The 22,625-nt window shown below is 45.7% G+C and overlaps 1 protein-coding gene across 5 annotated transcripts in view; it reads left to right on the plus strand.

The window, feature by feature from the left end:
* The window catches only part of SYT7 (synaptotagmin 7), a 241,053-nt gene that overhangs the window by 157,789 nt on the left and 60,639 nt on the right, over positions 1–22,625 (plus strand). For 2 of the 5 annotated variants that reach the window (XM_081022086.1, XM_081022087.1), the window contains one exon: positions 3,936–4,298. The exons of the other annotated variants lie outside the window; for them this stretch is intronic. In XM_081022086.1, coding sequence (XP_080878212.1) covers positions 3,936–4,298 — 363 coding nt within the window. The remainder of the gene's footprint in view (positions 1–3,935; positions 4,299–22,625) is intronic. 5 annotated transcript variants of the gene reach the window in all.

Below are 22,625 nucleotides of genomic sequence, written 5' to 3' on the forward strand. Positions count from 1 at the left end.
TGTGGAGTAAACTAATCTGTCATATACATCCCTCATAATGAAGATTTTTGTGACTGGATTGTCCCTGTATTTGGCATGTGTGTTTTTGTGATGGAGCGCTACTTTGCTTTGTCTGTCTGTCTGAGATAGCCAACCTGTCTGCTTGCACAATAGCCTTGTGATAGGAACTGGAAGTGGGATAAGGTACCCACAGGTATGCCAGAGGGCCAGGTGTAAATGGTACAGTCCCTACAGCACTGGGACTGCTTCCCACACCGCAATTACCCTTGATAGAAATTTATATAGTCTGCTGGCTCCAGGCCTAGGAGAGCCAATTTTAGTTTCCTGTGACTGAGAGGTTGAAAATTGGACTAATTTAGGATTTGATAGAAAACTGAAACGAGGTCACTGCATGTGAAGAAGGCAGTGGCTGGAAAGGTCCATTTCTGCCTCATGCCTGGCAGCAGGGGGTTTGGGCTTAGGGGCTCAGTACATGATCCAAACAAGCTCATTGGTAGCAGATGCATGCAGAGCTACCTGAATAATTTTCCAAGGCAGGAAAAGGGGGGTGTTGGGCTCTTTGCTTACATAGGTTTTCACAAGTCCTTCCTTTCCTTTCCTTTCCTTCTTTTCTCTTTCTCTCTTCTTTCTCTCTTTCTTTCTTCTCTTTCTCTCCTCCTCTCTCTTCTCTTCTCTTCTCTTCTCTTCTCTTCACAATACAAAAAGATTCCACCACTTTGCCATTACGTCCCTGGCATCAGCATTTTTTTGCTGTTTTTGGTGGAGGTGGCTTTCAGGTCAGGCCAGCAGCAAGTAAGGAACGCTCGAACCCTTCTGCCACGAGGTCCTGGTTTCTGTGCCGCCTTGGTTAAACCTAAGAACTAGGTTGGCTTTAATTTCTACACAAAGTGGCCTGTGAAATATTTGGGCACAGTCAGCCCCATCTGGCTGCTCTAGAGTGACTGCTGTCAGATGCTCCACCCTGAGAAAGCAGGAGGGCTTGGGGAGAAGCAGAGCTGGGAAACAGTAAGACTGGTGGGTGATCGGCCGCCTGTGCACCTCTCTCCTGTCACATGTTGACACACCTGCCTCAGGGATTGGCCGTTTCTGTGAGATACTCAGACATGAGGCCAGCCATGTCCTTCGGGGGCGCACCCAAAGGCATCCTTCAGAGCTTAACCGTTATGCCTTCAACAGCCTGCTTTCTCAGCCATCCTGTTATATTACATGCTTTGTCATTTATTGTACACATCCCTTTCCTGTGCACTTGTTTTCCCACTCCTAACTCTGGCTTTGGCTTAAACTGCAGGCAGGGCTGTTCAGAAATGGTGTTTTAAAATTTGAAAGGAAGGAAAGCCAATTCTCTACTGTGGCAAGGCAAATCAAGCACTCAAAACAAGTTATGCGATTCGGTAAGGTGGAAGCAAATCTGCACTCTGTACTTGAACTTGGCACTTGGCTTTCTGCTAAAATTTAGAACTTGGGGCAAGGGCAAGAACAGATGTGGTGGCAGGTAACTGAGAAGCAGACAGATGATTAAAGGTCACAAGAGAAGGATGGCTAGCTATGCATGCCATACCACTATGCTGCCCAGTAATGCCAGTGAGCTTTTAGTTCTAATTCCACAAACATAAAGGCTTATAAAGCATTTCTAAATAAATGAAGGAAAAGGTGCGTAAGTCAATGGTAAAGCACGTGTTTTATGTGCAGAATATCTCAGGTTCAATCCCCAGTATCTCCAGATAGGGTTGGAGAAAGCTCCTATCTGAAACCCTAAACAATAGATGAAACAATAGGGGGAATCAGTATAAGGCAGCTTCCCATGTTCCTAAAAAATGTTCAGGAATCTAAATCCTTTTGCTCATATCAAATTCCACCTGGAATTCTGCAAGTGCAGACCATCAGAAAATGAACAGCCCTGACCATGAGGCCTTTTTTGTGAGTACCTGCATGCCTTCCCTCCTGTCCTTTCATCTAACAGTGTGATCAGCCATGTCTGTTCTTCTCAAGTCTTTGGCTGAATGGTTAGCTAATATCTGCATTGTGTTTCTGAATGTATGCTCGGCCACTTGTTCTGTGTGGTTAGCTGTGGGGCTCTGTCATGTATTTTTGACAGCAATCTGCACTTCTTGTGTTGTCTTTCAAGCCATATGTTCTGTCCTGTGCTTCACTGTCCACAGGCTACAGACCATTCCTACAAGGCTCTCTCACACATCTGTAGGGGCGTGGCCAGTAACTGTACATCAGGGATACCCAATGTGGTGCCCTCCTGATGCCATTGGACTACAACTCCCATCATCTCTTCGCATTGGCCAAGCTGGCTGGAGCTGATGGGAGACGTTAGCCCAACAGCATCATGAGGGTACCAAAGTAGCTACCTCTGCAGTAGGGCATAGCTATACCAAACTATGCATCATGCATCACTCTCAGGAGGGTGGAGGACACCTCACTGTGATGTACTTCAGTCATGATTTTGAGGGCAGAACAAGGCATGCATCTTCAAACATAGGTCACACTGAACAGCCAAAAAGTAAGTGATGGCAATTTCAAGTGGAGGTGTGGGAGCTTCCTTTTTGCCTCCCCACCTGCTACCATGCAACCCAGCTTCCTTTTTCCCAGCTGTGGTATGAGACCAGAATGAAGCCCAGATAGGAGGAAAGTGGCCTCGGAAGATGGAGGAGCAGTGATGGAATGGACAGATGCCAAAGATGGCAGGACTCACGCTGTTTTCATAGTTTTGCAGAAAAGAGAATTTCAACAGGTGTAGCTTTTATTACAAGCTGTTGAAATTCCCTCTTCTGCACAAAAGGACAGAAGCCTTTTGCTCTTTTGCATCTGATCACTCAAAACAGTGTATGGAGGAAAGTTTCAGCACTCCTCTCCCACTCACCTCTTCTTCTGGAATCACACACACACACACACACACACACACAGCTGTCTGACAGTGACACATGTTTGAAAACAGAGGCCTGCAACCTTCAAGTTTAGTTCCCTTCTCAAACAGCTCCCCAAATTTCACTGGAATGTTTCATGTGAGAGAAGACAATATAGCAACTTTCCAGAACATAAATACTGAGAAGTTGTCCACACCTGGCCTAACAAATCCAAGCCCGACATGGCTATTGTAATTGTTACAACTCCCCCAGTTTGCTACCTTTCAGTGGACAGGTTTCTGTGCCTTTCACTGCTACGTAACAGGCAAAAGTGCAAATCCCAATGCCAACTTTGGCACACAATAGCAGGAAAAGCTACAGCAGTTTCATTTCTGACTACCTTGCAGCTGTTAAAGGCATAGAATCCTGTCCGCAAAAAGTTGGCAACCCTATTAAGTGTAACTATGTGCTCTGGAAGACAAAGCTACCTGTATTCAAGATGAGAGTAGGGAACTGCTACAGCCTCATTTAAAAAATAAAACTTGAGCCCTGGAGCATGCCACCAGCTTGGCCATCAGTGTCCATGACACCATTCCTAGGACATGTGAGAATTCTTATTCCCACTGCCACTTGGGTGAGGTGTGCTGATTCAGACACAGCCAATGGGGAAAGTGGTTGTTGGGTGTGCCACATGTCACAGGCAGCAGCAGCACAGGCACCAGGGGCTTTGCCTTCACAAAGCAGCCTAATTAGTTCGGAAACGAGAGTTGGTGTTCTGAGCCTCCTTACAAGCAAAGGAGCGCGGAGAGGAGAAGTCGCTTTGCAAGCGATCTCACACTGAGCTCAAGGACTGACAAGCAAGGAAGGCCGCAAAATGGCTACAGGGCGGGGGCTCCATGCTGCTGGAGAAGCTGAGGTGCAGCTGCAACCCCAAATGACGGCTTGCTGCTTCCGAAGGTGCCTGGCAGAGAGAGTGCTGTGCTGGGGCATCTTCTCTCTAACTATCTGCTTTTCCTTCCTCCAATTTTGCCCCTTTACCTTCTTCTCCTTTTTCTCCTTTCCCTCGCCCTTCACCTCCCTAAGTTTTGAGGATTCCACCATGTCCACAGCCACTACCCTTGAGTATATCCCCACCTCAGCAGGAGACCCGAAATGCCAGCGCCCGCGCACCCTCATGCGCCAGCAGAGTCTCCAACAGCCACTCAGCCAGCACCAGAAACCCAACCACAGCCAGCCCACCACCAGCCAGAGCCTGGGCCACCTGCAGTCCCACACCACCTCCACCAGTGGCAATCCCCGGGGCTGTCGGAGCGCGCAGTCACGGCAAGGGACCCCTGCTGGCTCCAAGCACAGGACAGGTGGTGGTCGTAGCCGCTCCAATCCTGGGAGCTGGGACCATATGGTGGGGCAGATTCGGAATCGAGGCTTGGATATGAAGTCTTTTCTGTAAGTTATCTTTCTCTTTTTCTCTCTGCATGTTCTTGCACTTGTTTGTTGCTCCATTAGTTTTGAGCCCTGTGTTGAGACAGGCAGTTGACCCCCCCTGAAGGCAGCTGTGTGTGAGAGACAGTCAGCTCGTACTGTCATGCAGCTAGCTCATCACCAGCTGAAGGATCAGCAATCTCCTTCTCCCCTTAGACACCACCCCAACTGCCCAGTTTCACATTCCAAACTCTAATCTTCTTATTTGGATCGGTTTGCATTTCAGTGTGAAGCCACCCAATTCGCCCTTCTCGGAACACTTTGCAACCTGAAACACAGCTGTCCTTCAGAATTCAGGCTTCTCTGGATTTTTTGATGCAATTCTGCCACCCAAAATGTGTACAAAAATATGTATATTAGGGGAAAGTGTGCAGAAAGTATGCATATATTAGTGCAAGTAGCAAAATGCATGACATTCTGAAAAAATGCTTTAAAAATGTGTGTATTAGGAAAAATTGGATACAAAAATGGGTATGTTACAAGAAATGTTCACTAAAATGTTGATGAATTTTTAGGAGAACTTCATTTTTAAAAATCACAAATGGATGTGGAAATGTGGCATAATAAGACTGGAAAAATTCAAAGTGAGAAAAACAAAGTGGAAAAATTTGTCTATTCCTAATCTGATATGAGGTGGAGAGAAGGACTAGCTTAACATATAAGGGTCTCCTTCTCTGTCTTCTTCCATGTTGGAATTATTCTAGTAACCATTGCTTTGTTGGGTTCCTCAGCTTTCTAATTACATAGTGGAATCTCCAGCTACAACCATTATTATTATTATTATTATTATTATTATTATTATTCTATAACGCCCTTCATCCAAGGATCATAGGATGGTTTACAATATAAAAACACAAAAATACACACCATAGTAACCAACAAGAACCATACCACCACCACCCCCAACACACACACATTTTAAATGGTCACAGATTGTTTAATCAGCCAAAGGCCTGGGAGAAGAGGAATATTTTCCCCTGGCACCTAAAGATAAGTAACAAAGGCACCAGGGAGAGCATTCTACAAGCAGGGAGCCACTGCAGAAAAGACCTGTTCTCATGTCACCTTCTGGACCTCTCACAGAGGAGACACAGGAAAAAGGGCCTCAGGTGATAATTGCAGGGGCTGGGTCAGTTCGTATGGGGAGAGCTGTTCTCCTGTTCATTTAACAAACATAGATATAATGGTTCAATTGTTATCCTTTCTGAAAATAAGAACATTTGATGTTATAACGTTTGTTTTGCCCCATGGTCACTTCTGCCATGACACAGCCTGGACCCATGTACTCTTAGCCCTTGACACAGTGTAATGGAAATAGATCCTTTAAATACAGGGGTCCAGTCTCAGCATAAGGACTGGATGAGATGACCTTCTAATTTCTTCCATTCCACAGCTATGTTAATATTGTAGCCCATGAGTGCAGGTTTCTGCTTAAGCTGAGCAACCGGGGAATGTGGTATGCAAAGTGGGTGAATGCATCCCATCCCCAAAAGTCCAAATGGAATTTGCAAATGATGGACCCTTTGCCACTTTAGGAGTTTCATGGTTGAGCAGGGATTTGAACCCAGTTTCCCCACATCCCAACCTAGCGCACAGCCCCCATCACAAATGTTGGCTCTTTACGGGAGAAAGCTGCCTTGTAACATTAAGGAGAGATTTTCTCTTCTTCCGATCTCCTGCACCGAGGTTTTCTTTACATCACTGCAAAGCTGACAAACCCTCCCAGAAAGAGGTGACTCTTCAGTTCCCCTTCACAAACAGGGTTTGGTCTTTTTATCCATGAAATCCCTGCCTATCGGTCCTTCAGATCCTCCTTGCTGTGATCTGTAAAGGCAGCTTTGTCAGAGCGGCTTGAAGCGTGTGATTTTTAATCTGTCTTAAATACTTTCCCTGTTGGTGACAGCTTCTAAATTCCAGGCGCCAATGGTTAAGCTGAAGCCTTCACTGTCACCTTATCTAGGAATTTGACAATGTCCCTTACTTCCTTGCAGGAGGGGGATTGTTGTGCTTCTCTTTGCCATAACGTGAGCCAATATTTGCCCATGCTTCTAGTAATTTTTACAATTAGCCATTCATGTGAATGGTACATAGGGAATTGAAGTTGTGGTGTGTTTAAGCTTCAGGGAGGGCATTATACTCTTCAGTGGGTGGGATTTTTCAGCATGGCTAAGGAAGTCCATGGTGAGAATTTGGAAGAAGGATAGCTGTGGACCAGGCACTGCCACAAGAGGACTTGGTAGATCGTAAGATTCCCAGCTCAACCAAAAACTCTCATATATACAAGCACATATGATTAACAGTAAGTTAATTTGTTTTAGTTACACGTAGGTAGCCGTGTTGGTCTGACATAGTCGAAACAAAAAATGAAAAAATTCCTTCCAATAGCACCTTAGAGACCAACTAAGTTTGTTATTGGTATGAGCTTTCGTGTGCATGCACACTTCTTCAGATACACTGAAACAGAAGTCACCAGAGCCTTGGATTCTTATCTCATTATACATGATAAAGCTATTTTTAGCCATCTCACCCCTTGCTTTTTCCTGTAAGACCAATTGCAGTCTTTAACAGTCAACAGGTTTACCACACCTATCAGCCAATCACCCATTCCCACCACCCTTCTGAGTAATACCCCTCCCCACCCTCTAACTATATATAAGGGTCTGGTGACTTCTGTTTCAGTGTACAGTGGTACCTCGGGTTAAGAACTTAATTTGTTCTGGAGGTCCGTTCTTAACCTGAAACTGTTCTCAACCTGAGGTACCACTTTAGCTAATGGGGTCTCCTGCTGCCGCCGCGCTACCACCGTGCCATTTCTGTTCTCATCCTGAAGCAAAGTTCTTAACCCGAGATACTATTTCTTGGTTAGCGGAATCTGTAACCTGAAGCATCTGTAACCTGAAGCGTCTGTAACCCGAGGCACCACTGTATCTGAAGAAGTGTGCATGCACACAAAAGCTCATACCAATAACAAACTTAGCTGGTCTCTAAGGTGCTACTGGAAGGATTTTTTAAATGTTTTTTTATTTTGAATGTCACTGGTGCTGTGTGTGCTTTCCGCATGGGTTTACAAACTACATAGGGCTACATAGAGTGGAATACCACCCAACTAGTTATCTGAGGCAATGTGTGTGATCAGGGACCTCACAAAACGGACTATGGACAAATAATTGTTTTTTTCTTTTACTTTAGCATTCTTAGCTGTGATATTTTAAATGAAGCCAAAACCAGGCTAATCTCATGACATTTTTGTGCCACTTCCTCAACCCACATGTGTGTGACTGCCATCATTTTATCCCTAACTCCAAAGCAGGCACTATACTTACTGCTCAGGGGTGTTTCCTTGCCTGGCCGTTCCCTCTTGGAGAGCACGTGTTTACCAAATCACAGTAATGATAAGGCTACCATGAGTAACATTGGAATAAGGTGAGCCAAATGAATATTACCTATTTAAAAATTGCACTTAATGGATGAAGAATAAAGTAAAATAAAATTAGAGTTTTTATTTAAAAAGCATCATAAATGTATGTAGAAAGTCAAAACATTGCAAAAGATAGTTTGTTGAGCGGCAGTGCTAAGACACTTAGGTAATATTTTCCATTGGTTCAAAAGTCCATGATTAGGATAAAGTGTGCTAAGACAGAGCATCAAAGAATAATTCAACATGGCTCTAAGCTCACAATAAAGCCAAATAAAGGACAAATAAGTAGGACAAGAGCACATAAGTTTCCTAGAATCTACCACCTGGAATCTTGCTAGGACCTCCACAGTATGATCCTAACCACACAGAGGTACACATCCTATTGAATTCCATGGGAATTGCTCCTGAGTCAGTTGGTTTAACATTGTAGCCAGGAGTGTCCCAATTACCTTGCAATGCAGGACTTAGAATCTCATTTGAAAAAAGCTCCTCAACACTTTTGCATTTGTAGGCGCACTGGGTTAAAATAAGGAGGATTTAAGTAATTATAAATTCCAGGAAAGGAGCAGAGAAGAGGTGTGTACTCAACAAAAGTGAAATCATGGCTGCACAGGTGGTCCAAATATCAATAAAAAACTAAGCAAAAGTCCTTTATGTGACAGCTCCTTTATAAAAGTTGATGCTAGATAAAACCACTAGTATATTGGTAGTATATTGGTGCTGTTCCCTTACCACTAGTGGCGGTTAAGTCGCTTTGATAATACTCTCCTGAGCTCACAGGGACATGATCAGTTGCTTTTAGCTGCTGTAGTCTTTGGTCATATAGACACTCTCAGTAAGAGTTAATAAACAGTAGTGGTATTCAGCTGATGCTATAAAGCCTGCCAAACTGCTGTTGAGCCTGCGGCATCTCTGTGACACAGAAATTAGAAACAGTTCAGAGGAAAAAAGCTATGGCTATAAGGATGACAACAGTTTTGGAAGGCAAATTGTATGAGGAAGGGCTGAAGGCAACTGATAAATTTATAGCCTAGTGACAGGAATGTTAGGGAGAGAGGGGGCACGTTATTCAAAAGTATGTCGGAAGAGACTGGGAATTGCTCAAAAGATTCAGGGAAGATTGGATAATATGCAAGGAGAATTTGCTCCGGGAAATATTTAAGTAAAACACTGGCGGAGCTATAAAAGCAGCTGAGCAATGGAACATGGGCTGCTTAGGAAGGCTGTAGAATTTTACCCCATGGAAGTTTTTAGGGAATAGCTTAGTGGGTACCTCTCAGAGCCAGGTGTTGCTAAGCCAGAGTTAGGCAGTATTTCTTCCAGCCCTATTTATGTGGCTCTGTGGAACCAACAGTGTTACAGGTGCCACGTAATCCTTGTTACACAGTTGTACAAATATTATCTCTTAGCGTGGCAGAACCTACAACTATGGAACTCCTTGCCTGTTGACACCAGGCAGGTTCCTCTGCTGTTCAAGCACCTGCTTGAAACATTTTTGTTTAGGCAAGCCCATCTAGAACCATAGTTGCTGGCATGTTTTAATTTCTTTTACTGTTAATTAAATTATCCTTAATGTTTTTAATTGATTTTAACCATTTTTATTGATAATTTTACTATTTCTTATAAAGCACTTACCACACTACAATTAAGCAGTATATAAATTTTGTCAATTAATTAAAATAAGAAATAGCAACTATTCTTCCTTCCTATTTCTGGGCACTAGCTCACATACTCCAGATGTTATCTATTTCTGAATTCTAAGAAGCAGATTTGGGAAGGAAACATTGGTCTTAAGCTGTATGAGGCATCTCCCCTGCTTCTGCACACACACTTCTAACTTCCTCCTTTTCTTCTCTGCATCCGCAACCAAAGCAAGTAGTGTCTGCAGCCCGACTTGAGCTGAGAGTAGAAAGCCTGTTTTGGATTGAACTGACCTCTGCGTAAATGGGACTGTAATGAAATGCTTTGGTCAAAGATCTCCAGTAGCAGATTGCAATGTTTAATTGATTTGTGGTTATATAAATAATTTTGCCGTCTTCAGCTGAAATGAACAAACTACAACGATTTATCTGTACAGTGATTATCATGATTTAATTAGGATCATTATAGTGGCTGAGTTTCTATTTCACATAAAACTATAGTCAGAAACTGTGGTTTAATGGGAAGAAGCAGCTTGCTTACCATTCTTGGCTTGTTTGGCGAGGCGGAAGTCATGACAGGGGCGTCTTACCCATAGAGGCTAGTGGCGTGGGGCGCCAGGGTGCCAGGTTCTGGAGAGTGCCAGAGAAGAGGCGGACGCTGAATGTGGCACCTCCCGGCATCAGCTCGCCGCCCTCGCCCATCTCCACCATGCCGTGCCGAAGCAGCCCTGCACCCGGAGCCTCCGTCTGCTGTGGCCACCACTGAGCCAGGAGGCTCCACTTCCAGCCTCCGCCTCTTCCCCTCCTGAGGAGTCGCCCTCCAGCTGCTGCCCGCCTCCTTCAGCCCTGCTGGCAGCGCCGTCCTCCCTAAAATACTCTGGGAAATGGTGAGGGGGCGCCGGAGGGAGCTTTGCACCACGGCGCGGGATATTCCTAAGACGGCCCTGAGGCATGAGCCCAGGTTTAGATGATTAGCCAGATTCCGGCTTATTCTTCTATACAGCAGCAGCAGCTGAGAAGGAGCTTTGCAGGAACTTTAAAGCAAACGATTTTTAACATGAATTATCATTTACTATAATTCACAGCGGGACACGGGTGGTGCTGTGGGTTAAACCACAGAGCCTAGGGCTTGCCGATCAGAAGGTCGGCGGTTCAAATCCGCACGACGGGTGAGCTCCCGTTGCTCGGTCCCTGCTCCTGCCAACCTAGCAGTTCAAAAGCACGTCAAAGTGCAAGTAGATAAATAGGTACCGCTCCGGCGGGAAGATAAGCGGTGTTTCCGTGCTCTGCTCTGGTTTGCCAGAAGTGGCTTAGTCGTGCTGGTCACATGACCGGAAGCTATACACCGGCTCCCTCGGTGAATAAAATGAGATGAGCACCGCAACCCCAGATTCATCCGCGACTGGACCTAATGGTCAGGGGTCCCTTTACCTTTACCTTTATGAATTAATGTAATTGCAAACTCTGTAATTGTTCTTAGACTTGGCACCCAACAAAGTTTCCCTGGCGTGGCTTTTACTCACACCTAACTTCTAAAAGATTTCCATATCTTTTTCAGCCAGCTTATACTTGTAATTGTTTATTTTACGTATTTGGCCTATTTATAGGCCATTCCGTAACAAAAATGTATTTGGGCAGCTAAAAAAAAAAAACTGTAAAAAACAAACAAATAAGACAAAATGCAACATTAAAGCAATATCCGTTAAGGTCAGCAGGAGACCCAGTGTGGTGGGGCACTGCCCTCCCAATTGCAGTGCTGCTACCACTTAGCAGGGCAAGGGTAGGGCAGGCCAGTGGCAAGAAAATAGAGCGCAGAGAAGAAAACACTGCAAAAACAAAAATAGGGTTGATAGCAGTGGTGGGGAGCCTCAAGCCCACGGGCCTAATTAGGCTAGCCAGGCCTGCCTATTTGTTCTGCAAGGCCATTTTGGCAAAGCCACGCCAACTTGCTCTACATATGACATCATGTATGAAATTAGGTGTGAGGTATGTAAACTGATGTACCTCCCTGCTGAAGGGTTTTGCAGGCAGTTCTATCAGCTGATTGGTGGTGCCTGCAAAGCCCTGTTCCTTTGCAAGAGAAAATGATCACAGTGGCACTTGAAAAAGCAGAGATTTGCTAGTGCCCCCAACCAGCTGATCAACAGTGCCTTCAGAGCCCTTTGCCTTTGCCTTTGTATGGGTCACCCAATGTCCTTGTGACCTCACGGCAACCCCACCCACCTGACAGCATTCAAAGCTACAACATAATTTAAAATTACTAAAACAACAATGAGGTATTTGCCTGGTGCTGAAAGTACATTTGAGTAGGTGTTAGGTGTCGACCTGTGTGGAGAGGCTATTCCACAGCTCTTGAAAGCTCTTACTCTAAATATGTGACCTGTATCAAATACACTTATTAGGGTCATCTGAACCTATTTGCAACATTATGCAGTCCATCCTTTGTCTGACTATAGCACACAGTGGTCCAGATTACCATATGTGGTTGATCAATGGTAGGGCTGTTATAGACATAGCACTGTATTTTAGATAGGTTTGTTACCCTGCCTGCAGTTGTCTCAAAATGCATTACCCAAATGTGTGAGTTATACATGTGACCATGAAGCATAATATTTGGGAACTGTAATCCAGAGCTCTCACTGTATACAATGGGGGAACATCACTTTGCACCTTTACTTGCTTTTAATTATTTTGGGGAATTAGCAGAAATCACTGAGTCCCAATTATGAGTTTAAAATTGAAAAATGTTCCTTTGTTTACAGAATTAAATGGTGATCAATGCATTAAATGGTTTTGGGGCTTCAAGTGCCAAACCCAATATTTACAAAATAGTAAAATGTTTAGTTCAAATGTAGAGTGATTAACAGAGGCTGCCCAAACCCATGTTGCCTGGATCAATCATTTACACTTGTTTATGTGGCAGAGAGGGACGTGGGTGGCGCTGTGGGTTAAACCACAGAGCCTAGGACTTGCCAATCAGAAGGTCGGTGGTTCAAATCCCCGCGATGGGGTGAGCTCCCGTTGCTTGGTCCCTGCTCCTGCCAACCTAGCTGTTCAAAAGCACATCAAAGTGCAAGTAGATCAATAGGTACCGCTCCGGCAGGAAGGTAAACAACGTTTCTGTGCGCTGCTCTGGTTCGCCAGAAGCGGCTTAGTCATGCTGGCCACATGACCCGGAAACTGTACGCTGGCTCCCTCGGCCACTAAAGCGAGATGAGTGCCGCAACCCCAGAGTCGGATCACTACTGGACGTAATGGTCAGGGGTCCCTTTACCTTTACCTTTATGTGGCAGAGATAGAAACAGGAGGAGGAAGGGAGTCATATGATAGCGCAATCTGGCAAGTTAAACTGAAGGTCTAAATGCCCCAAGGGGGAATGTCCAAATGGAAGGCAGAAGAAGGGTCATATTAAGGAAACTAAGAAAATGTGAGAAAAGGAAGGGATAAAATCCCAGTAGCTACTAAATCCATAGTTTGAATGTTCACATGTTCAGGTGAATGCCTGAACACAGCAATAATTCCTGAGGGGAAGGGATGCTTGAAATAATAGGTGATGGGATCTGACAGAGATTAGAGGAATCATAGAATCATAGAATCATAGAATAATAGAGTTGGAAGAGACCACAAGGGCCATCGAGTCCAACCCCCTGCCAAGCAGGAAACACCATCAGAGCACTCCTGACATATGGTTGTCAAGCCTCTGCTTAAAGACCTCCAAAGAAGGAGACTCCACCACACTCCTTGGCAGCAAATTCCACTGTCGAACAGCTCTTACTGTCAGGAGGGGCAGGATTCGCTAACAAAAGGTGTTGCTAAGCAGCCAGAGGCATGGGACCTTTTTGGGTTTCCTGATTCAAGACAACTGAATGTCTTTAGGGATCAACAGGTAAAAGGGCAAGAACCAATAAGGACAATTTGGAACTTGAGTGCCAAGCACAAAACAGTAGTGGTAGATGCTGTTTGGACAAGATGCAAATGGCTGTTGATTAAATGATCAGTAGAGAAGTGCCACTCAGAAGTAGCCTTTTGTTCTTGCTGAGGCTAGTGAGGTGTGTGCCTGTGTTAACTACAGTGGTACCTCAGGTTACATACGCTTCAGGTTCCAGAAATAGTGCTTTAGGTTAAGAACTTTGCTTCAGGATGAGAACAGAAATCATGCTACGGCGACAGCAGGAGGCCCCATTAGCTAAAGTGGTGCTTCAGGTTAAGAACAGTTTCAGGTTAAGTACGGACCTCCGGAATGAATTAAGTACTTAACCTGAGGTACCACTGTATTGGCAAATAGTGAGGTGCAAATTAAGCATTATCATACATAAAAGAGTTCTCACATTTTTCAATTCCATGCATACAAATAATCTCCAGTCAGGTAGGTCAGCCCACTTAAACCAATGTCTGCTTTCTGTATTGTGCTTGCAGTCCCATACGCATTGCATTGTTACCTATTGAGCAAAGCCACAAGTATCACCTAGTTCTGGGGCACACGTCCCACCTGTAACAAGCTCATCTGTAGCAGGTTAGACTAGCGGACTTCTGAATTCATTGCATAATGGTCCTGGTTCTATGAATTCTAATACACTGCCACATTTCTTTAATTTTACACATACACCTTCCTGTTGAGCCATATCACCTGCACCACAGAATATGCCCTAGTTTAAAATGAAAAGATATTCATATGCAGCTTCATAAACCTCTTGCTTGGTTTGTGTGATTCTTGATTTAAAGATGAGTCTCATTTCATCTCTAGAGGATTCCGGACATCTCTGTTTGCACAGCACCATTTGCTTATTTCAGCCTTAATTGGTTGAAAAATGTACCCACAGAACGCGAAGTAGCTAATCAGCCCAATTGTTGTTCTTTCTCAAGAAGCCACTTCCTTTTAGTTCCATCACCCTGACCCCACCCCCAGAAAGTCCTTTACATTTTGTTTTGTTTTGTTTTCTTGTAAAAACTTGTTTTTACATCACTCCTTGCCTTTTAATGCAAATGCATTTATTAACACACACACACCCCAGGGCCTGTGGGAGGCTGAAATAATGAGGCTGTGTCATCCGTTCAAAGTAGCATGGAGGACTCCGTGGGTGAAAATGTTCACTGTCTGAAGCAAGGATCATAGCTTCCCCCCACTTTTTGTTTAGAATTCTAAAGTGTTGCAAAGTTAACAAAAAGAAAAGGGGGAGCATATAGAAGAAAGGCAAGCAACTGGAAACCACAATCAGTGCAACTCCAACTTTAGAATTAAGGCTGTGTACACACCAGGGTCCTAATGCACATGCGAGTTTTGCAGATTTGATTTTCCCATGTGTACTTCTTTATCGGGTGGTTCTTTATCGGAAATATTTGTGCTGAATTTTGTTGTCGTACCCCTACACACACACACACACACACACACACACACACACACAGTTACTACTTCCTTCTCCTCCAGAAGTTCCAGAAACCTAAAGTCCATTGTGGGCATACACACAGTTCTCTGCTTACCTCTGTGCACAAACCCTTTAAGAAAAAAAAAGTTTTGTCTGTGGAATGGTGCTATGAAATACTTTCACCAAAGATAAGTTTCAACCATAATTCACAGTGGGGAAAACAACCCTTTTTATTTATGAATTAAATACTTCTTTACCAGATTTGAGCAATCAGCAGTTTCAAAAAATAAATATATATGTTTGTATGTGTCAGGGCTGCCTCAAGTCTCAGCTCACAAAAGACCAACGCCTTTCTTTTCTTATATACAAAAGTGTTTATTGCAGTTCATTGTTTGCTTCAGATCCGAGGCGCGCAGCCCTACGTCTGCTAGGCTTAGACCGCTGAAGTCCCTTCTGAATCTGTCCCTGCCCTGCACCAGTTTAAGAGGCTTGCGCTGCTCCACCTCTTTCTCTCTTTCCTTTTCCGCAGGGTCTTTCTGCCCGCTGGGGTTTCGCCCCTCCTGGATTCCTCCGACGCGGAATCAGACTGCTCTTGCCCCCTCCTGCGGGCTTTGGGACCTGGCCCCTCCTCCGGGCTCCCTGTACTTCCGCGCGCCTCTACATTTGAACTTGGCGCGCGCCCCCAACCTCTAACTTTCCTTTTGACAGCTACGCTACTCCCTTCACTACTCCCCTCCCCTTCCGGGAGGGTGGCTTGCTCCGACCTCCCTCCTTTCTCTACTGCCGGAGCCGCCTCCCCTGATACACTGGAACCTCCACCCCCTTCGCTGCACTCTGGCGGGGAGGCTGGTCCTGACGCCCAGCTGCCACTTTGGGATCCCCCGCTGGCCCCCTGCTCCTGACAAGTCCCCCCTGGGGCTCCCCTGGCCTTGACCACCGGCGCCCCCTTCTGGGAATCCTCTGATTCGCTGGAAAGACTCATGGAATCTCTAGAGTCATTGTCATCCTCTTCCTCGCTGTCCTGGGATTCATCCCCATCGCTCTCCATCTCCTGCCTACCCTGTGCCTCTGTCCCTGAACCCCTGACAGTATGTCATACCCAGGCAGAGGGCCAGCAGCCCATCAGGGAGTGCCTCACTAGTGCAGAGAATGGCTGGGCAGGCAGAGTCATGGGCATCTCCTGACTGTTCCCACGAACACAGAAGGCCACCATGCAGCTCACAGGAGATTGTAAACGTGGAAGTGCATAAACAGTACATTTCATACCCAAGGCAGGACGGAGAGAGCAATTTGGGGGAGAGGAATCTTGAGACATTGTTTTTCTTTTTCCTTCTGCCATTCTCTTCCTACCTCCTGTTCCTGCAAATGCCATTTTTCTTTTTTATACAGCTGTTTTGCACAAAAGCAGTCCTGCACAAAACAGCTGGCTAAAAAGTTACTATGCACATACATTTGGCTACAACTGGTGGCAATAGGCACACCACATTTTTTCCTTTGGATTCGTGGAGTCAAAACTGTTAGTTTGTGCTCAGATGATGAGCAAATGGAAGTATGGGGTATGACAATAGACAATGCCCAGCAAAAATTCTCATTCACACTTAAAAAAACAAAAATAAAACAGACTACTCACACAGTGTGCTTCAGTGCATCAATGCTCAGATAGCATGCAATTTTGTCCGTCCCCCCCCCCCCCCGCTATGTTATCCATGGATTGGGAAAATCCAAATTAAATGGAGAAAAAGTACAGGCTACCACTTGAATGGAACGCAGGTGGAGCTGTGGGTTAAACCACAGAGCCTAGGGCTTGCCGATCAGAAGGTCGGTGGTTCGAATCCCCATGACGGGGTGAGCTCCTGTTGCTCAGTCCCAGCTCCTGCCAACCTAGCAGTTCGAAAGCACGTCAAAGTGCAAGTAGATAAATAGGTACCGCTCCGGCGGGAAGGTAAATGGCGTTTCTGTGCGCTGCTCTGGTTTCTCCAGAAGCAGCTTAGTCATGCTGGCCACATGATCCAGAAAAACTGTCTGCGGACAAATACCAGTTCCCTTGGCCTTTAAAGTGAGATGAGCGCCGCAACCCCAGAGTCATTCACGACTGGACTTAATTGTCAGGGGTCCCTTTACCTTTACTACTTGAATGAGGACTATGCGAAAAACATGCGTGCTTGGGATGCATTGAATCTATTGTAAACTGCCATGTGGACAGACCCATAGTCTGTCCACTGCAAAACTAGTGGCATGTATAACAATTCATTTCTTCAATAGAAACTGATGAAACAGAACTATCTGTCCAGCATCTATCAGACATCTGGCTAGAGATAAGATGCCGCTTCAAGGGCATTAATGAGGTCTAGACAGTACTTTGAGATTTCTGAGGCAGGACCACAGGTTTTAAATAATAGGGACTGTACCCACTCCCACGTCATGCAATGGAACTGAGTGGGTTGTTGTGCAGATATAGCTCTTTGGATTACTCAGAGGTAACAGTCACTAAATGGTTCAGAGTAGCTTCCCTTGTCAACCCCAGACTGTTTCATGCCAAGGCCAGCAGGGGCAAGTTTTCCTGAGATTCTTCTTTCTTGCCCTGGTAGGTTTTCATGGTAGGTTCACATGGGCAGAGAGTAATATCTTACTGCCATAAAGGACGCGGGTGGCGCTGTGGTCTAAACCACTGAGCCTCTTGGGCTTGCCAATCTGAAGGCCGGCGGTTTGAATCCCTGCAACGGAATGAGGTCTTGTTGCTCTGTCCCAGCTCCTAAAAACCTAGCAGTTCGAAAGCACACCAGAACAAGTAGATAAATACTGTATTTTTTTGCTCTATTGGACGCACCGGACCATAGGACGCACCGGACCATAGGAGGGGAAGAACAGGGGGGAAATTTTTTTTCTTGTTCTCCCCCTCTAAAACAAGGTGTGTTCTGTGGGTTCAAGGTGCGTTCACCCGAAGCCTCCGGAGCCCAGCGGGAGTTCCTGCTGGGCTCTGGAGGCTTTGGGTTCCTTTTGACCTGCTCTTTGGGGCTGGCGGGGGGCGGGGAGCGCTGCTTTCCCCCACCGCCAGCCTCCAAACCAGGTCGGGGAACAGCGGGAAGGCGGCGCTCCGCCTCCCCGCTGTCCCCCAAGCTTGTGGGACTAGCAGTGGGGAGAAGTGCTGCTTTCCCCACCGCCAGCCTCCAAACCAGGTCTCGCCGAGCTCCCAAGGCTTGCGGATATCTGCCCGAAGCCTGGGGTGCGCAACGCAGCGCTCCCCGGGCTTCGGGCTGCAGGCAGCTGTCCACAAGCCTGCGGAGCCCAGAGGAAGTTCCCGTCAGGCTCCGCAGGCTTGTGGATAGCTGCCTGAAGCCTGAGAGCGAGAGGGGTCAGTGTGCACCGACCCCTCTCGCTCTCCAGGCTTCAGCGAAAGCCTGCATTCACTCCATAGGATGCACACACTTTCTCCCTTCATTTTTGGAGGGGGGAAAGTGCGTCCTATGGAGCGAAAAATACGGTAGGTACAGTTGTGGTGGGAAGGTAAACGGTATTTCCGTGTGCTCTGGTTTCCGTCACAGTCTTCTGTTGCACCAGAAGCGGTTTAGTCATGACGGCCACATGACCCAGAAAGCTGTCTGTGGACAAACGCTGGCTCCCTCGACCTGAAAGCAAGATTAGCACCGCAACCCCATAGCCGCCTTTGAATGGACTTTACTGTCCAGGGGTCCTTTGCCTTTAACTTTGCCTTTCTGCTGCATTCTTTCCCCTGCACTATTGAGACTCCCCCCCCCCAACCAAAAACAAAAACCAGTTGGCATATTATAGTGAGCCTTGCCAATTGGTTCACTGTAGATGGGAATGATGGTGCTCTTATAGAACAGAGGGGCTACCATTCTGAATTCATCACACACATTTGCTAGGCACGCTATTGAAGAGTGACACCATCACGTAGATGTGATTGTCGTCCTTGTAGAACAGAAGTTGGAGATGACTGCGTGTTGGCTGGCAGCAAACAGTGCCTACAGAACAGCATTTAAGCTATTTATAGCAGACGTTTTCTTGGTCTCCACAGCTTTTGCTGAGGTCAGTGAAGTGATCTGTGAACAATTGCTGGGCTTTATTTTGAAGCCAAGGAACACAAGACTTGGTGAGCGAGGCTTCTCAGTGTACTACAGACCATGATAGCCCCCGCATTTGCATCCTGCTTCCTCCATATTCACGGAAACCATATCACTTTAGATTCGGAACTTTGGGCGTAAGCAAGTGCCTCATGTTCAAAAGCTTATACCATTTAAATATAGTATACTTAAGGGGAAGGATTGGTGCTTTGCCTTTACCCTTTGATGTTTCTGGTGGGTTTGGGGGGGGTTGCAAAGGGGAAGTGCTGAAACATGATTCTCCCTTCAGGAGGACTGTACCATTTGGTACTGTGTTAGTAGGGCTATACCATGTGGTATTTCTGAATGTGAAACTCATTGAAGCACCTCCTGAAGTGGACTCTAGTCCACCAAAGCTTATGCTTTACAGGGTCACAAGTCTCTGCTGTTTGTGCCACAACAGACTTAACATTGCTACCCCTTTGGAAATCATTAGAAAGAACCGCCTTTAACTGAGCAGGGGGGTGGAATAGAGTGGTTCTGTAACAGAAAAATAAATGGGAAAGGAAGCAACCGGTTATCTTGCATGACTGCAAAACCATTTAACCTCAATGCGGATGCGATGAGGAGCTAGCACACTTTGCCATTTTCCTTTCACCCTTCACAAATGAAGGTTCAAAGCAGAGAGGTTGGTCTGCATCTCACACTGTCCTGTAAAGGTCATTTCTACTGGAGTTGACAGTGGTCCCAGAGCCAAATGGGAAGTCTCATCTTTAGCCAAAACTTTTTCTTTCTCTAGGCTGCTTTCAATGATTATTCAACAGTAGAGTAGAAACCACCTGGAAATCTGATGATGATGATGATGATGATGATGATAGGGTGTTTGTAGCCTATTTACCAGTTTGAAATTCCCAAGGCATACACCAATAATCCTATAGATGAGCAATGTTACAGTGCTATCCTATATGTGTCAATCAAATGCATGTATCATTTAGTTAGTTTAGATTAGTACATTGTTTCAAAAAGAAGTCCTGAAGCAATTTACAATACAAAGCAATAACATGCAAAATATAAATATACAACAAATAAACAATACAAATGTACTGGAAATGTTCATCCAGAAAAATCATCCAACAACATAAAATAACCAAGAATAATATAAGAATAAACATGAAAAAACAGTCCCAAGGCTGTCCAAGTGCCCAGGAAAATAGAAACACCTTTGTCTGATGCCAGAAGAATGACCGTCAGCACCAAGTGAGCTTCCCTGGAGTGAGCATTCCATAAGTGGGAAGAAGAGCTAAGGGGGTTATTACAGAAAAGGCCCTTTCTCTCATTGTCATCCTCCAAACATACATTGGAGGCTGCAATCCTATGCATAGGATTTTGGTGTTAAAATAGAAAAAACCAAAATCCTCTAGTGATGTACAACAAAACTAAAATGCAGGTAACTTCTATACATCTGAATAGGCTCGCCTAGACAAACATGTTTTAAGTAGGCACCTGAAGGAATACAGTGAAGATGCCTGCCTGATATCAACAGGCAGGGAGTTCCAAATGGTACATGCTGCCACACTAAAAGATCAATTTCTTACAAGTTCAGAATGAGTGTTAAACAACACCTGTAAAAGTGCCAGTCTAATGGGCACATATGGGATAAGGTGACCCTACAAGTGAACTGGTCCCAAGCTATTAAGGGCTTTATATACTAACACCTTGAACTTGGCCCAGTAGCAAATAGGCAGAGGTGTTATGTGCTGATAGGCTCTCGCTCTTTCCCTCAGTTGCTACTGCCTTGCCCTCTGTATATTCTAGAAATGGTGCTCTGGATATACATGCAGGCATTCCCTTAATTGTGCACCTGGACCTTAAAAAAAGTTGTTTTGTCTGTGGAATGGCCCAGCAAAAACCTTCCACCAAAGCAAACATTTCAAGCATGTTTCACAGTGGCCAAAATTGCCTCTTTCTTTTTTTTCCTTTTTAAAATTGAAATGCAAGTTTTCTGACCCACCACATTGGCTCAAACAGATTTTCTTTTCCAAAACACGTGTTTCAGGAGTGCCTTGCCAGGGCAAAGGCTGGTTGACCTAGCAGAGGCACAGGCACCTCTGATCTGCAGAACCTCCCTCCGAATACGGTAGAGAGCACTTCCTGCCATTTACCATCTAGGCCAAAGAGCAAGGTTGGACCTTCAGCTGTTTGCAACACTTTAAAGTGCTTATCTGCTGTTGCTGTTGCTGCTGCTGCACAGCTAAACACCAAGACCGGAGAGTGCTTGCTAGGAACTGGATTATTAAGTAATTGTGAGTTTGGGGGCAAATTGCCATCAGTATGCTGATGACATTTTGTTTTGTTTCTCCATAATATCTGAATCGGGAGAATCTGTGTGGGCTCTGGACCAGTGCCTGGATGTAGTGATGGGATGGATGAGGGGAAATAAGCTGAGCTTGAATCCAGGCAAGGTAGAGGCATTGTGGGTGAGTGATTCCCATGTCTGAGAAATTTGTCAATTGCCTGTCTTGGATGGGGCACACTCTCCTTGAAGGAGCAGTCATGCAGTTCGGGAGTATTTTGGGATTCAGCTTTGTCGCTGGAGGCCCAGGGAGCCTCAGAGGCTAGAAGCACCTTTTACGTGTTTTGACAAGGGAGACGGTTTTGACATGGCTGTTCCTGGGCTGGGAGAGCTTGGCCACAGTAGTTCAGGCATTGGTGACTTCAAGGTTGGATGCCTGCAGTGCAATGTGGGGCATTCCTTTCACCTGATCTGGAAGCTGCAGATAGTGTAGAATGCTGCAGCACAGTTGCTGACAAGGGACAACAGATATAGTGCAAATAGTGGGCTCGAGCACCGCCCACAATGTGAATGGGGAAACATTGAGACAGATTTAAACTTAAAGTGCTCAAGTGTCTGTGAAAGTGCACAAAAGTACGCATGCAAAAATGGGATCTGTATGATTCACATGCACATTAATTCCATCTACACAGTCTACCAGCAAAGTGCCAGTGTGAAAGCTAGTCAGCCTGCTCCTATTTATGGCCACCCCAGAGCTGGGTCTGAATGCAAGAAGAGTGATGGTTCAGGTAGATTAGACCCTGGATCTATGACAGACATGGGGTGGTTTGCAAAGGGTGTTGGGCATCCAGCTTGCCATCTTGGTCTTGGAAAGAGCAAGCAAAGAGTCAAGGCACTCAGCTGCAATTAAGATGAACCCCCCCCCCCACATCTGAGTAGGCTGCTAAAGTTGTGGTTGCTGGCATCTGTCTGTTTTGAGAGACAATGGCGTGCGCCTCTGGGGGTGAAGTCAATGCAACAAGACCCCCCCTCTTGGCTTCGGTGATGTAGTTCAAAGGAAAGCGGAGCAATACATTTGGCACCAGCTGGGCTGCAGGAGTTAGTGGGAGGAGGCATACAACTGTCTTAGGGACTCCACTCCGGATTTGTGTAGGGCTTACTCCTTAATCTTTTCTCCTCCCAAAGATATCCCACAAGGCAGTGGAGGTTTGGAGCAGAGTCTTCCAATTCCTAGATGGGTTATCTTTCCAGGTTGATGAGACCCATCTGCCCCTCACTTCCCTCTGCAGCATGTGCAGAAGCTGGGCTTCTTGATCATTGGACCCACTATTGATCTGTCCGCTCAATCCTCTGGGGAAGTCCCTAACTCCCTGAGGCCTAGCCAGCCAATCAAAGCCTTTCCCAGGGTGTAGTCACTGGTGCTGACAGCTTCCAGGGTTTATTTGAAAGTGTGTAGTTGCATCCATTTAAATACCTGGGTAGTGTTAAATGAGATTATTCTGAGTCCCAACCCATA

This window comes from Podarcis pityusensis (assembly GCF_964106645.2).
Source record: "Podarcis pityusensis genome assembly, chromosome: 1".
NCBI lineage: Eukaryota > Metazoa > Chordata > Lepidosauria > Squamata > Lacertidae > Podarcis > Podarcis pityusensis.